At 35.5% G+C, this 15,124-nt stretch overlaps 2 protein-coding genes across 5 annotated transcripts in view; one reads left to right on the top strand and one right to left on the bottom strand.

The window, feature by feature from the left end:
• Window positions 1-7,468, top strand: part of rock2a (rho-associated, coiled-coil containing protein kinase 2a) — a 50,660-nt gene extending 43,192 nt beyond the window's left edge. The window contains exons 27-31 of one of the 4 annotated variants that reach the window (XM_067386518.1): window positions 445-533; window positions 666-744; window positions 863-1,121; window positions 2,006-2,219; window positions 6,189-7,468. In XM_067386518.1, the coding sequence (XP_067242619.1) occupies window positions 445-533; window positions 666-744; window positions 863-1,121; window positions 2,006-2,219; window positions 6,189-6,192 (645 nt within the window). In that variant the 3' untranslated portion in view covers window positions 6,193-7,468. The other 3 variants (XM_067386517.1, XM_067386516.1, XM_067386519.1) reach the window with 3 other exon arrangements.
• An 854-nt stretch (window positions 7,469-8,322) lies between these two features.
• Window positions 8,323-13,348, bottom strand: slc66a3 (solute carrier family 66 member 3). Its single transcript, XM_067386521.1, has 7 exons — window positions 13,101-13,348; window positions 12,447-12,529; window positions 12,297-12,366; window positions 12,103-12,160; window positions 9,898-10,018; window positions 9,770-9,811; window positions 8,323-9,692 (listed from the first exon to the last, which is right to left on the bottom strand). Exons 1-7 carry the CDS (start codon window positions 13,244-13,246, stop codon window positions 9,601-9,603), a joined length of 612 nt encoding a protein of 203 aa, XP_067242622.1. The 5' UTR covers window positions 13,247-13,348; the 3' UTR covers window positions 8,323-9,600.
• Between the last annotated feature and the right edge of the window lie 1,776 nt (window positions 13,349-15,124).

Genomic DNA, 15,124 nt, shown 5'->3' with positions numbered 1-15,124 from the left:
ATCACGAGACTGCTTTTCGCCTAGAAATCTCGTCACAATTTAATCTTGCGAGATCTCATGACACGAGATCTCGTCACACCCCTAAAATTTAGTTTTTATTAAGCTCATTAAATGTGTGGTCAGCATTATTATCATTATCTAAAACTGTTAAAAAAAAACATTTTCAGTAATTGAAATAAATCTGAAATAATAGTGAGTAAATAAAATAAACCTGTTAAATTTGAATAATTAACCAATCTCATGTTGCATGTCTGCAACTACATGACAAATACTAATTACCAGGACTAGACCTCAAATGACTTTACAAACAAGAGCTAAAACACTAGAGCTGCGGCACTAGATAGTAGAGTCACATACAGTACCATGATACTTCTTTATCTGAAATCCCATCCAACTCCGTCATGCAGGATTCAGTGAGTCTTTTGTTTCTTTTCTCTCCTCTAGTATGTTGTGGTGAGCAGCAAGAAGATTCTCTTTTACAACAGCGAACAGGACAAAGAGCTTTCCAATCCCTACATGGTGTTGGACATAGAGTAAGTCCTTTCACCCTTCAAATCCATTTCTTTAAAACGAATAAGCTGGTCCCAGTGTTGTCCTGTATCATTTTTACTGACTTGTATCATCTGTCATCTTCTCTTTATCTTAATTTCTCTGGTATTCTCTAGTAAACTTTTCCATGTGCGTTCGGTAACTCAGACGGACGTTTATCGTGCTGACGCCAAAGAGATCCCCAGAATATTCCAGGTATAATGGCACACCACAGATAACAGGCAGGGTATCAGGGTACTTTGAAACTTGAAACCTGTGGAAGTTTTATAAGGCATTAGGATGACGGCTTATCACTTGTCATTGGTTCCTCCAGATCTTGTACGCAAATGAGGGTGAGAGCAAGAAAGAGCAAGAGCTGGAACCTCTTCCTGGGGACAAGTCCAGCTACATTTGCCATAAGGGTCATGAGTTCATCCCAACCCTGTACCACTTTCCCACTAACTGTGAAGCCTGTACCAAACCCCTGTGGAACATGTTCAAACCACCTCCAGCCCTCGAATGCAGACGATGCCACATCAAGTGCCACAAAGACCACATGGACAAGAAAGAGGAGGTCGTCGCCCCCTGCAGAGGTGAGAAGAGGCTTTTTTTATTACTACCTTAATGGTTTTAAGGTCATTTTAAATACATCTTGTGTTAAAATGTTCAGGAATTTTTTTTACATACATGTGTTTCTGTGTGCTTAGCATTAAAAAAAGTTCCCTGGGTCCTGGAAAACCTGGGAATATATTTTCAGTTCTAAAGTAATTACACAGGAAGAAATTAGCTATTGAGAGAGCTAAAGTACTATGAAATGGTGTAAAAAACAAAACAAAAAAACAACTATGTATTTGTACATATTGTTTTTTTTTTGTCCTTTATTCATCACACATTACTGGAAAAGTCATGGAAAAAAGTGGAAGGAATTTAATACTTTTCAGCAAGGACACATAACATTACTCAAAAGTGACAGTATAACATTTATAATGTTAAGAAAGGTTTCCATTTCAAATAAATTCAGTTCTTTTGAACTCTTTATTCATCAAAGAATCCTGGATAAAAAAGCATCATGTTTTCCACATAAGCTGTTTGCAACATTAATGATAACAATAAAAAATATTTCTTGAGCACCAAATAAGCATATTAGAATGATTTCTTAAGGATCATGTGACACTGAAGACTGGAGTAATGATGCTGAAAATTTAGCTTTGCATCACAGGAATAAATAACATAATGGCATGACAAAAATATATTAAAAGAAAGTTTTAAATTGTAATCATATTTTGTAACATTACTGTTTTACTGTATTTTTGATCAAATAAATGCATGCTTGGTGAGTATTAGAGAGACCATTTCAAAAGCATCAAAAACAATTCTTACCAACCCCAAATTTTTAGAACGGTATTATATATTTGAACTGATTTGTCCCATTCACTTGTTTGATTGACACTTCTGTGCTTACTGTCTCCATCCCCAGTGAACTACGACGTGTCCACAGCTAAAAATCTGCTGCTGTTAGCCTCGTCTCAGGAGGACCAGCAGAAGTGGGTTAGTCGGCTCATGAAGAAGATCCCCAAAAAACCTCCCGCGCCAGATGCCCCTCACCGCTCCTCTCCCAGAGTTCCTTCTAAAGTACAAAGCAGTCAATCCATGAGGAGACCCAGCCGACAAATACCTTCCGGCAAACCCAGGTGAGGAATAAGCCTTGACATGCTCATTTTTATGAAAAATTCTGTGCAGCTCTATCTTGTATCTTCATGTGAAGGTTTATGCTGTCAGTTCAAATACATTGCCCAGATTGTTATTCATCAGTGTCTGTCTCTAGAGTAAGAGGATTCAATAAAGGCCTGGTTTACATTCACTCCTGACCAGATCCTTTCAGACCAGTTTGTTCAAAAATGAAAACTGTCATCATTTACTCAACCTCACATCATTCCTGTGTCACAAAAGGAGAAGTTTAGCAGAATGCCCAATCCACTCATACATACACTACAAAACTATTGTATTTCTGTAGCATGATTAAAAACAGAACAGAGCACTTTCGAAGTGGTTTTGGAATTAATTTATTGTAAACACTTTAAAATTTATTCATTTTTACATGAATTTTAAATTATGTTTTGTTAACAGCATTTTGTTGTGGAAATTAAAAAAAAATGTTTTTTTTTTTTTTTTTTTTGTACTTTATTATTGGTACTTTTTTGTCGTTTTGGTTCGATATAATGTTTATGCAAATAATGCTGTGTTTGAGTGTTGCAGACCGTCGCACTGATGCCAGTGACAACCAAACAGATGAACGCTGCCATTTCTGTTGCATATGAGAAACATTAAACAGCGTATGTGCCAAAAGCGCAACGAAACAGAGCTGCTCGTTTGAACCGCGCCACACAAAAAGCAAATCAAATGCATTTACTTGCATCTCATTCACCTGACCACTAAACAATGCTGTGAGATCCAGTGAAATGCGCTCAAGTTCAATGCAAAGTTCTCCCATACAAACCAAAAATCAAATTCCTCGTGATTTAAACTAGTTTGCCAGATGAAACAGAAAACAGAAAACGGGAGAAACATTGAGCCACATCGATACATTCAGAAGGTTTTTCAATCCACAAGTCGCCAACATGATTTACTGTAGTAACACTAACTGAAACCATGGGATTGTGGCAGAAATGTAGGATATTCATATAGAATTTTATTATATTATTAATGTAGACGTTAAATGTATTAAAGGAGTAATGGAATACATTTACAGTATTTTTTGTTATTAAACTATAGCAGTTTTTGTGCATTTGTATTATACTAAATGTCTTTAGGCTATTTTTTTTTTTTTTTCATAACAAATACCATAGAAACAATATAGTTACTTTTTTACCATGGTAGTGAGGTGCAATGCTTGGTTTTACTTGTGGCTAACATGATCCAAATACTATGGAAGACCAAATTTTACCCTATAAAACAGTCATACTTGGGCATTTTGTAAAATATCTTCTTTTTGTGTTGCATGAAAGAAACAAAAGAATAGGTGAATGATGACAATTTACTTTCATTTTTGTTTGAACTGTATCCTTAACATCTTGTTATGTAAAGTCTGATTCCAAGATGGCTGTGCACAAAGTCAATGCAGAAGCTTTGGCACCGGTTACACACTAGAGTGCTACTCTATATGATACACAGGTTTGTGCACAACGTAAAGGAACCAACAGCATGTGCGGAGAAATCTGGCTTCGTCTACCACAAGGGTCATGAGTTTATCCCTTTGTTCTACCACTTCCCTGCCAACTGTGCCGCCTGTACCAAACCCCTGTGGAACATGTTCAAACCTCCTCTGGCTCTGGAATGCCAGAGATGTCAGATCAAATGCCACAAAGAGCACATGGACAAGAGAGATGAAGGTCTCAGACCCTGTGCTCCAGACCACTTCAACCCCCAGTTCAACGCTGGGTGAGAGGAGAACACAACCGACCTGGAAGTTGGATGGAGAAAGTATTGATGTTTATTGCAGACATGCTTCAGAAACATCATTCAAGAGCATTCACTGTTTAAATTGCGGTGCTTAAGTAGCACAGTAATATTTATGGTGGCTAGCCAGATGAAAAGCTTGAACAGTGTTGCGCTGGGCTACTTTTTTCAACTTGGGATGCAAGGTGACAGCTTGGGCATTAACAAGGCACTTTTTCTCTTTTGTATCTCAACTCAGGTATTTAATTGTGAATAGTAACATTGAATTTAAAGGCTAAATACTAAAAGTATTCATCAGAAGATTTCAAACTTCTCAAATAGAGAATATATATCTTCAACTTCATTGCACATTTAGCACCAAACTCAAAGATGCATAAAGATGGTTTCAAAGCTTCAGCAGTCATTGATCAGTCTTTCTTTTAGGGTAAAGTGGTTTAGTTCAGTTATAGTAATTACCTCTAATATGCCAAGATCTAGTTAGAGATCAACTTAGCAAACTACCTCACTGTAGGGAGACTGGTGAAGCTTGGCTGAATGCTCTCTCCTCCACCTGCAGGCCTCTGGATTTGGAGCTTCAGGACTGGCACTGGGCTCTGGATGACGTGGATGATGTAGATTATAACCATACGTTTAATTTCTGAGGAGCGTGTGTAGGGTTGAAACAGGGTAACCGCTTACATAGGGGCTCTGTTCCAAAACCTTGTAAGCCCCCTTGGTAGGCTGTATGTAGATTATTTGAGATGATCTAATACACACACTAAGGTAATCTTTAAAATCATTATTGATTTTATAAGATTAGAATGATCTTATAATGTGTATTATAATGTTGTGATGCCTTTTAATTTATTTAAACAAAATAATATAAAAATTTAATATCAAACATTTACCAGTAAAAAAGCACTATTATTCAAAAGTTTGTTTTTGAAAGAAGCTGCATTTATTTAATCAAAAATATAGTGAAAACAGTAATACTGTGATATATTATTACAATTTAAAATCACCTTTAAAAAAAAAAAAAATAATTAAAATGCAATTTATTCCTCTGATGGCAAATCTGAATTTTCAGAAAATATTACTCTTCAGAATCACATGATATGCTAATTTGGTGCTTTAGAAAATTTTTTTGTTATTGTTGAAAATGGTGGTGCTGCTTAAAAGCTGAAAAGACCAGCATTTATTTCAAAAAGATATCTTTTGTAACATTATAAATGCCTTTATTGTCACTTTTGATCAATTTAATGCTTTCTTGGTAAATAAAAATAGTAATTTCCTTAAAAAAACAAATAGTACTACCCTCAAACTTTTGAATGGTAGTATATGCCTAAAATAGTCAAAATCAAAAATGAGATGAATTATAAATGTCAGTGTTATTCATTATTAAATCTTATCAATGAAAACAGTTACATGAAATTAAAAATGGATTATTTTTTCCAATATTTGTATTTTTGTGATCTTTAGAGTATCGGGTCATTAATAAAGTGCTACACTAAACTCTAGGCTGCTCACTAGGTTTTGGAACAGTCGGAGTGCAGTGGGATTTGTTTGGTGTTGAAGCAAATTTAATCATGTTTGAGTGTGTTCATTCTTATTGGTGTGAAAGATTTGGCCAAGATAGGTTATGGCAAATTCTCCATATCCCATCAGAAGATTCTGTACCAATTCCTCTGCTCATAAACACCCTCTCCACCCTCCAAACCCACAGCTGAATAGTTTCTCCAATCCTTTCTCGTTTACTATCGAAGGAGAGGATGTTTGTTCAGAGAATTGGTATTTGGCCTGCTTGTGTTTCTTATTTGACATTTGACCCTCTTGCCCTAGTCCCCCTCGACTGGACACTCCAAAGATGAGGCGAGAAGACTCCACCAACAGCATTCTGAACAAATGAGTCCGTTGGCTTGCCGTGTTTACAAACTGTTTCTCAAAAAGACATTTCAACTGTACTGTAAACGGAAAAAGAATGAGAGAATGTGCATTAAAACAGTATTTTTATTTTAGGTCTTTGTTCCCTTTTGCAATAAAAGTTTGCAACTGTTGTGTGTGTTTGCAGGTGTATTAATCTGCTTCTCTTGAGCATGATGGCATGTACGCTGTGGTGCAGTTTTTATTATTACCGAAGGATTTTTTTCTGTCCTCTTGGGTTAGAATGTGGTGAAACTAACTTTCTCTTTGTCTTTCTCTTTCTCGATTTCTCCCTCTTTCTCTAGTTAACCTTATATTGGGAATCTGGTGCTGCTACATGGTGATTTGGGGTTCTTCCTGTCACATCAACAAAAGACCTTTGTCGTAACTTTTCGCACATTTTGGCAAATCCAAAAAAAAGTGAGAGATGCACAAATGTTGATGAAGGCTTTGCTGTCGTGATATGGCTTTTATTTTCTGGGCATGCGGTTGCTTCGACTTCAAGAGCACAACAGATCTACACAGAACTGAAGGGTCAGAGTCACACCAAACTTCTTATTCATTCAAGGCCAGAGTTGACCTGAACGCTAAGACTGAACCGGCCAGAGAATGTGGACGACAGCTGGGTCTGACCGTAGTTTTTTTTGTTTTTGTTTTTTTTTTTGGGGGGGGGGGGGTTGACTTTTTAATGGCTGAATATAGACAGTAGTACAACACACCACATACACGGCTAGAAAACACCACTACATATGTTTCTCATTCCTTCAGAAATGCAAGTGCAAGTGTTTATTGTAGAGTGTTTTTATCTTTGTTTACCCCACTGTGTGGTCAAAGTGTGATTTAACCCTCTTTGATCATGAATACATCCCATAATGCTCTCCTGGACACCTGTGCTGCTCACTCCCTAGTATGAGTTGATGGTAATCTGAGGAGGAACCTTTATTAACGAGTATGATTAACAGTGATCATCATCTAGATGTGAGCTGTGCATGTGGGCAGGAGTTTCTAAAATGTTTCCAGATTTGAAATTGATCTGCAGTCTGTTTTTGGCTGGCCTTATGAGTTTGATCATCAGCTGTTAAAAGTTGAGATTTTGAGTTTCATGCTATGACTTAAGACTAAAACTGATTCACCTTGCAAGCACATAACTGAAATGTTCATCAGATGGCGGAATGTCTAAAAACCATGTTTAAATTCACTAAAGAAATATTTCTTAGAATTTTTTTTTTTCGTGATTTGAAGTGGTCGATGTTTGTTTTTTGTGTATCTTCATCTTAGCAAACAGTGTGTCTCTGGGTGTGCTGTGAATGCATATCCGTGTTCTTTTACACGTTATAAAAATGAATATACAGCGTATATTTGACCTGCCATCTTACCAGTTGGTTTGCTATTTATACAGGTCTGGGCACTTTTTTTATTTTAAAGCGCTGCCTCCAGATTTGCATGTTTTATATTGATGTACTGTTTGACCATAAAATGAAAAGCATATGTAGCCGTGTTGTTTGGAGACCTTGTATAACATTTGCTTATTTTTGTAAACAATAGTAGTCAGTTAAATCAGTATATAGCTGTGAATGTAGTAAAAGGAAGTAAAGTTTTAATATAAACAATGTGTCATTCCTTTGTCTGCTTTCATCACAGGAATAATATATATACTTCATACAACTATGACATCTTTACTGATAGTTATTGCCTACACAACAATGATGCTTTTGTTTAAAGAAAAAAAAAAAGATTAAATTTCGAGAAAATGTTGTCATTAAATTAAGTCATTAAATTACGAGAACATATTTGTTATGAGAAAAATGTCGTTAAATTTCAAGAAAAAAGTTGAGATAAAATGTTGAGAATAAAGTCATTAAATGATGAGGAAAAAAGTTGTTAAATTACTCTCATAATTTAACGACTTTTTTCTTGTAATTTAATGACTTTATTAACATTTTATCTCGACTTTTTTCTCAAAATTTAACGACATTTTTCTCATAATTTAACAAATTTGTTAACGTAATGACTTTTTTCTCAACATTTTATCTCGACTTTTCTCTAAATTTAACGACTTTTTCTCATAATTAACATTTGTTCTCGTAATTTTACGACTTTTTTCTCGTAATTTAATGACTTTATTCTCAACATTTTATCTCGACTTTTCTCTAAATTTAACGACTTTATTCTCAACATTTTATCGACTTTTCTCTAAATTTAACAACTTTATTCTCAACATTTTATCGACTTTTCTCTAAATTTAACAACTTTTTTTTCTCATAATTAACAAATTTGTTCTCGTAATTTAACAACTTTTTTCTCGAAATTTAACACATTTTTTCTCGAAATGTAACTCTAATCTCAAGATGGTTTTTATTTTTTTATTATTGCTTGGCCCTAATCCTCTTCCGTAGATTACCACAAAAGAATGGCTCTGAAAATTATTTTTAAAAATGATCATTTTTATTTTCTAAATATGTAATTAAAAAAAAACATTTCCACATAAAAGGAATGTTTATTGATTTATAAAATACAAAAGACCTATTAAAGTACTCAGGAAAGAGACCGTTGTGCTTTAGATATTGAAATCTTCATGAACATTTTCTTAGTAATCTTGTACTTGAACATTGCTTGATCTGAGTGACCAGAAGAGTCCTGTTTTTTCTTCTTCAATAATATTATAAAGTGAATAAGCTTAACACAACATCAGTAATATATGAAAGGTATCCAGTTCAGAAAACCCTGCCTTCATTATATCAGCATATGATACAGCTCAATATAAAACATTGCATATTTCAGCGTATGTAAACATCATCCCTGTGTGAACTACAGTAAACAGTCTGATCAGCAGCCTGATATCATTGATCAATTTTAACATTTCTTTAGCTGAAAACTGGTCACAAACTATTTGCCTTTCTGTGAAGAAAAAGAAAATGACCAAACTACTAACTTAAAAAACCATAACAGTATATCTGTAACATGTACAAGTGAAGGAACTTGAAACAACAGTTCATGGAAGAAACCTCACTGGAATTCTAAGGAACAGTGCAAGAATGAGGGGAGGATACTAGGAATGTATGTTTCATAACAATTTGGTCAAACATCTGATGTGACAAATGTAATTCATGAATTTAGGTTCCACAACATTCACATCTGAGATTCAAAGCAATTGAGAGTAGAAAACTTCTCTATCCTACATCTCAAAACACAAGATTCACATATCCTGAATAAAATACCAATGCTTGCAAGGCAGCAAAATAAATGTGTAGAAAATTTTAAAGTTTAAGATATGTCAAGGTGGCTAAAAATGATGCAAGGAAGACGAGACCAATCACAATTCAGTATTCAAATAGATTTATAAAAAAAAAAAAAAAAAAAAAAAAAATTGCAATTCAGTATGCAAAAATTATCACTGTTGCATTTGGAATTGAAGATTTTCAGAATGTAATAAATTTCTTAAGTACTAAATCTACAAAAAAATAGATTAGCACACCTTATATTAAAATTCTCTGCAAAAAAAGTATGAATGGTGCCTTGCAAGCACTAATTAAATCATATGGAAAGCATTGTGATAAAAAGGTTTTTGGCTGTAGTCAGTATATCTCAACATCTTTTACATTGCAATATAGAAAGTGCTACATCCAATAGCAACTGACCTGAATCCAGTTCATTTCTTTAAAAAAAAACTCCACACTTTACACATAAAATGTATTCTCTAGATGTGGGGTTGAAGTCTTAGTCCCGTTTTACTGCATGGGGTTTGTAGTAGATCACTGTAACCGTAACCCACAAGTTCAGAACGGTCATGATGACAAACCGAATGAGGACTGGAGAGAAAAAAAAAAGAGAGGAAAGGTAAAGATGACATCTTAACCAAACAATCAACACTTGAGCTCTTACTGACCTTGTGTGTCTCCTGTGGTGACGACGGTGGTGAAGATCCGTGCTGAGAAAGAGAGCAAACACTCAATATCAACATGACAGACTGGAGAAGTGCATTGTGTTCCTTTTGTGTGTGTGTGTGTCACTTACCCAGGCATGTGTATGTGGCCAGACCCCAGGTAAGACTGCTGACCTGTCTAGAGTCCTTTGAGCGCCACAGACACTGAAGCTGTGCCAGTTTACTGCTGGCGCTGATGAATGTGCACAGACTCTGAGAGAGAATGGCAAAAATCATATTTTTTAATATTAATGCCATTCAAAAGTTTTGGTTCAGTAAGATTTTAAAGAAATTGCAAGGATGCATTAAATTGATCAAGCGTGACAGTAAAGACATTTATAATGTTTTTAAAAAATTCTATTTCAAATAAATGCTGTTCTTTTGAACTATTCATCAAAGAATTCGGAAATGTATCATGGTTTACAAAAAAACAAAAAATTAAGCAGCAACTGTTTAAGCATTAATAATGTTTCATGAGCACCGAATCCACATATTAAAATGATAAAGGATTATGAGACACTGAGGACCGCTGAAAATTTAGCTGTCATCACAGGAATATTATTAGATTTTAAAATATATTCAAATAAAAAAATTATAACAGAATTATAATTATATATATTTTTTTATAATATTTCACAAAATTACTGTTTTTACTGCATTATCAAATAAATGTAGCCTCTGTGAGTATAAGACACTTCTTTTAAAAAAACATTAAGAAACCGACCCCAAACCTTTAAATTGTAGTGTATCTAAAATATTTAATAATCAAATTGAGCAGTGTATAATTTCTGTACCACTAAATGTTCTCTTTCTCTCTCCCTCTTTTTATTTATTTATTTTTTAGCATGACTGGGCTAGACAACATTGGCTCGAACAATGGTGCGAGTTTGGGGCATGACCGAAAACAGAATTTTTCTCAATTCTGTTCAAACAAATAAAGTGAAAGTGACATGACATGCAGCCAAGTATGGTGTCCCATACTCGAAACTTGGGCAGCCATTTTTGCTGTGGTGCCCGGGGAGTGATTAGGGGTTAAAGGTGCAATATGTAAGAATTTTGCAGTAAAATATCCAAAAACCACAAGGCCAGTGTAATATATTTTGTTCACTTGAGTACTTATAACATCTAAACTATTTGTAAATAGTGAGAAAATTGCAATTTTAACCAAGACTCCGGGACGTTTGAGGAGTCGCCTGTCAATTGCGTCATACCCGCGTTACTCTCGGTTTCTGGTTTTATTTTGTAGAAACCATGGAAACACCAAAGATGCTTTAATATAATACATGTTTTAATAGACAAGGGAACAACTTTTTTGATATATTTATAGACAGAAAACTAATTATTGTTATATAGCTCAACACGTTTAGTCTTATTGTTTAAATCTATTTTCTTGATTTTTTGCGAGTACCATGCTTTACCATGCCTCAGAGAAAAACACTATTTTGTCAAGTAGCTAACATAGCATAATCAGATTTAGTAATACAGAATTTTCTTTATCATACAATACGTTTTAAAATTAATTCCATGCCATTTATCAACACAAGCCATCCAGCATTTAATATGATATTCTAAAATCGATCTAGCTTACTGCAGTTTGCAACATGTCTCACAGCAGCCACCGAGCAAACGCACAGAGTAACATTATAACATAATTTACAAAACACTCAAATGTATCTAATATGATAAACAGAGCTGCGTTACCTCATACTCATGACCGGAAAAGCGGAAACGGCGCCGGTGACTGCGGCATAATAAAAGTTACGCTGATCACGGCGTGTGTTGCGCAAATGCTCCAGCGTTCAGCTCCAACAACACTCGGTCCTGCTCTGCTTTATACTACAGTAACGTTAATAATTGCGTTCATGGACATGATTTCTGCCCGAGTCCTATCCCGATTCTTTTCCACCGGCCGTTGAGGTGAAGACTACATGCCCCAAGATTCGGCGCTCAAACTTGGCGTGATCAAGCTAAGCTTTTGTATTGAATAGGCCTCTAGCAGACAGAAAATATTACATATTGCACCTTTAAGTGCCTTGTTCAAGGGCACCTCAGTTTTGTGTAATGAGAGTGGAAGATAGCGCTGTTCATTCACTCCCCTACATGTCCTGCTGGTACTGAGACAGTACTTTGGGTTACAAGTCTGACTCTCTAACCATTAGGCCCCCCCATATAATGTTAAATAATATAAATAATGTTGCAAAAAGACACTTTAATCTCAATCTATTATGTTCAAAATAGGATCAAATAACTGTAAATTTGACACTAATGCAAAAAGAACAGTAATGGCATGTTCTCACCATGGCCAGATCAATCACCCACTTCTGTACTGTAAGCAGCTGCCATCCACCCACAAACCTGATTCTTGCAGTAAAGGAGATGGAAAACTATCATATTTTCAAAACTATCAATATTTTTTGTTTTATTGGGCTTTTTTTTTTTACTCTGTGCCCAGAAAAATAGCATAACCTGACATCATGGGCTTGAAGGATACAGTGCTGCATATATGAGGCTGTGCTTCAGGTTTCTGTTGTAGTGCAGGATCAACAGGAGCACAATGACATCTGTGGACACACAAGGCTTGAACATAAACCCTCAGAATCCAAAGTGTCACTCGTGATTAAGCGTCAGAATGTCGTCTCACCTTGTGCAATGAGGATGGGATACTCCAGGTATGTGAGGGGCGGGTAGTCATAGTACATCTGATAGGACATAAACACTAGAAACCTACACACAGGGAGAAGAGGAAGAACAGAGTTGGAAACTTTTTGCCATTCATATAAAAAACACATACATTTGATATTGAACACCAGAGTCCAAAGATTATTGTTTGATCCTAAAAATCTGATACAGAGTTGAGTATCATCATCAATATTATAGTTTTTTCTAATATTTTGAATGATATTTTCTGTTTTAACTCATTTTAGTTAAATTTTAAGTAAATTTTTGACACGTCTACCTAGTTTTATGAAATTTTATTTATAATTTTTAGTATTTACTTCAAAGTTATACCGGATGAAAATGAGAAATGGTGGCAGCTAGCTGAAATAAAATATGTTGCATTTGATAGATACAATATAATTTGACTTAAATGCATGGTGAAAAGTGAAAATTAATCTACAGTATACAAGGCAACACCCGAACATATCAATCACTTCTTCATATGCATCCATGCATGCACGAACGTCATGTCAGTGCCACTTTGATGCAGCTCATTCCGGATGTCTGCATCTAGCCTTTCATGTGGCAGTCGTTAAAAGATTAATTTCAATTAATGTGAAAGCAGTGAAGTTCTTACCCGACCAGCTCCAGCAGCAGACTGTTCAGACTGACTCCAGCGGTCGCTCTGGCCCGCATCAGCACGAATATCTGCGGGAACTTCAGCACCATACACACGAAGAGAGTGCTGAAGTTGGCCAAATTTAGCGTCAAATTACCGTCCATCTCTGTACACTTTTGGTCCTATAATTACCCTCTATGAGCCACTTCAGCGTTCCTGGAACGAAGCGTCTCCAGTTGTTAATATCTGATGGAGTAGCACTTCCGCACACATCAGCCCGCGAGATTTGACCCTCCACAGCGCCCGTAGCTCACAGCTTCAGCTTTGCTCTTGAGTGATGGAGTGCCATTACCAGGACATCGTGAGCCAGGTCATTCGCAATACATTTATATAGTATCAGTACATATAAAGCAATTGTTACATTACACATTTTATACATTCCCTAGATGTAAATTTTTCTGAAACAAATGTTTTTTTGACAGTATTCACTGGAAGAGAGCATGGTTACTCCCTGAAAAATATTGTAGACTTCCAAATTTTACATAATGTTTACCCAACCAACTCCCAAATTGCCTATTTTGTTGATTTCTCTGACTTAAGTGTATTTTGCAAAGTTGAGGAAGAAACTTTGCTTCACTTATTCTACCATTGCAATCATGTTAAATCTCTTTGGGAAAACTTAGGTTATCTTTCTCCTTTTATCAAATGTGATTTAAACTTTTCTTTGAAGGATATATTCCTTTATTTTTCTAGGAGTGACTATGCTATTGATCTTGTTGTTAATTTCTTTGTGTTGCATTGTACATTTTTTATTCACAAAAACAAATTTCTTAAGACTTTGCCTAGATTTGATGTCTACATTGCTGAGATTTCCTGTTAAATCTCTTAAACTCATTGATAACAAGAACAGCAAGTTTCTTAAGAACTATGACCATATTTTCCTTACTGGTTGAAGTGCCATTATTTGTCTGTATGTCCCCCCATTTATGTTAATGTATTTAACACAGTGCTGTTTGTTTTCTTACAATAATATATATAGATGCAAAAAGCCTCTAAGTGCCGTCTGAAATTTTCTATCAAGAATTTTCTCTGTTTAGGTTCAGTAATTCCACTTTAATGGCAATTAATAGGTCCTTTTCATTGCCATTAAAGTGAAATAACTTTTAGAAGAACATTTCAGATGGTACTTAGAGGCTTTTGCATCTGAAATCTGAAATCTTCATATATATATATAATATACACACACAGGTGCTGGTCATATAATTAGAATATCATCAAAAAGTTGATTTATTTCACTAATTCCATTCAAAAAGTGAAACTTGTATATTATATTCATTCATTACACACAGACTGATATATTTCAAATGTTTATTTCTTTTAATTTTGATGATTATAACTGACAACTAAGGAAAATCCCAAATTCAGTATCTCAGAAAATTAGAATATTGTGAAAAGGTTCAATATTGAAGACACCTGGTGCCACACTCTAATCAGCTAATTAACTCAAAACACCTGCAAAGGCCTTTAAATGGTCTCTCAGTCTAGTTCTGTAGGATACACAATCATGGGGAAGACTGCTGACTTGACAGTTGTCCAAAAGACGACCACTGACACCTTGCACAAGGATGGCAAGACACAAAAGGTCATTGCAAACCTGTTGCAAACCTGTTGGCTGTTCACAGAGCTCTGTGTCCAAGCACATTAATAGAGAGGCGAAGGGAAGGAAAAGATGTGGTAGAAAAAATTGTACAAGCAATAGGGATAACCGCACCCTGGAGAGGATTGTGAAACAAAACCCATTCAAAAATGTGGGGGAGATTCACAAAGAGTGGACTGCAGCTGGAGTCAGTGCTTCAAGAACCACTACGCATAGACGTATGAAAGACATGGGTTTCAGCTGTCGCATTCCTTGTGTCAAGCCACTCTTGAACAACAGACAGCGTCAGAAGCGTCTCGCCTGGGCTAAAGACAAAAAGGACTGGACTGCTGCTGAGTGGTCCAAAGTTATGTTTTCTGATGAAAGTAAATGCTGCATTTCCTTT

This window comes from Chanodichthys erythropterus, chromosome 5 (assembly GCF_024489055.1).
Source record: "Chanodichthys erythropterus isolate Z2021 chromosome 5, ASM2448905v1, whole genome shotgun sequence".
Lineage (NCBI taxonomy): Eukaryota > Metazoa > Chordata > Actinopteri > Cypriniformes > Xenocyprididae > Chanodichthys > Chanodichthys erythropterus.
This window is presented reverse-complemented; position numbering and strand designations above follow the sequence as displayed.

Bases quoted from the DNA above. Each gene is read 5' to 3' on its own strand.
- slc66a3 (XM_067386521.1), bottom strand. From the start codon at position 13,246: ATGGACGGTAATTTGACGCTAAATTTGGCCAACTTCAGCACTCTCTTC. The intron at 12,367-12,446 runs GTGAGACGACAT...GTGTGTCCACAG, and splicing joins TCCCATCCTCATTGCACAAG to ATGTCATTGTGCTCCTGTTG. The intron at 9,693-9,769 runs GTCAGTAAGAGC...TTTTCTCTCCAG, and splicing joins CACCACAGGAGACACACAAG to TCCTCATTCGGTTTGTCATC.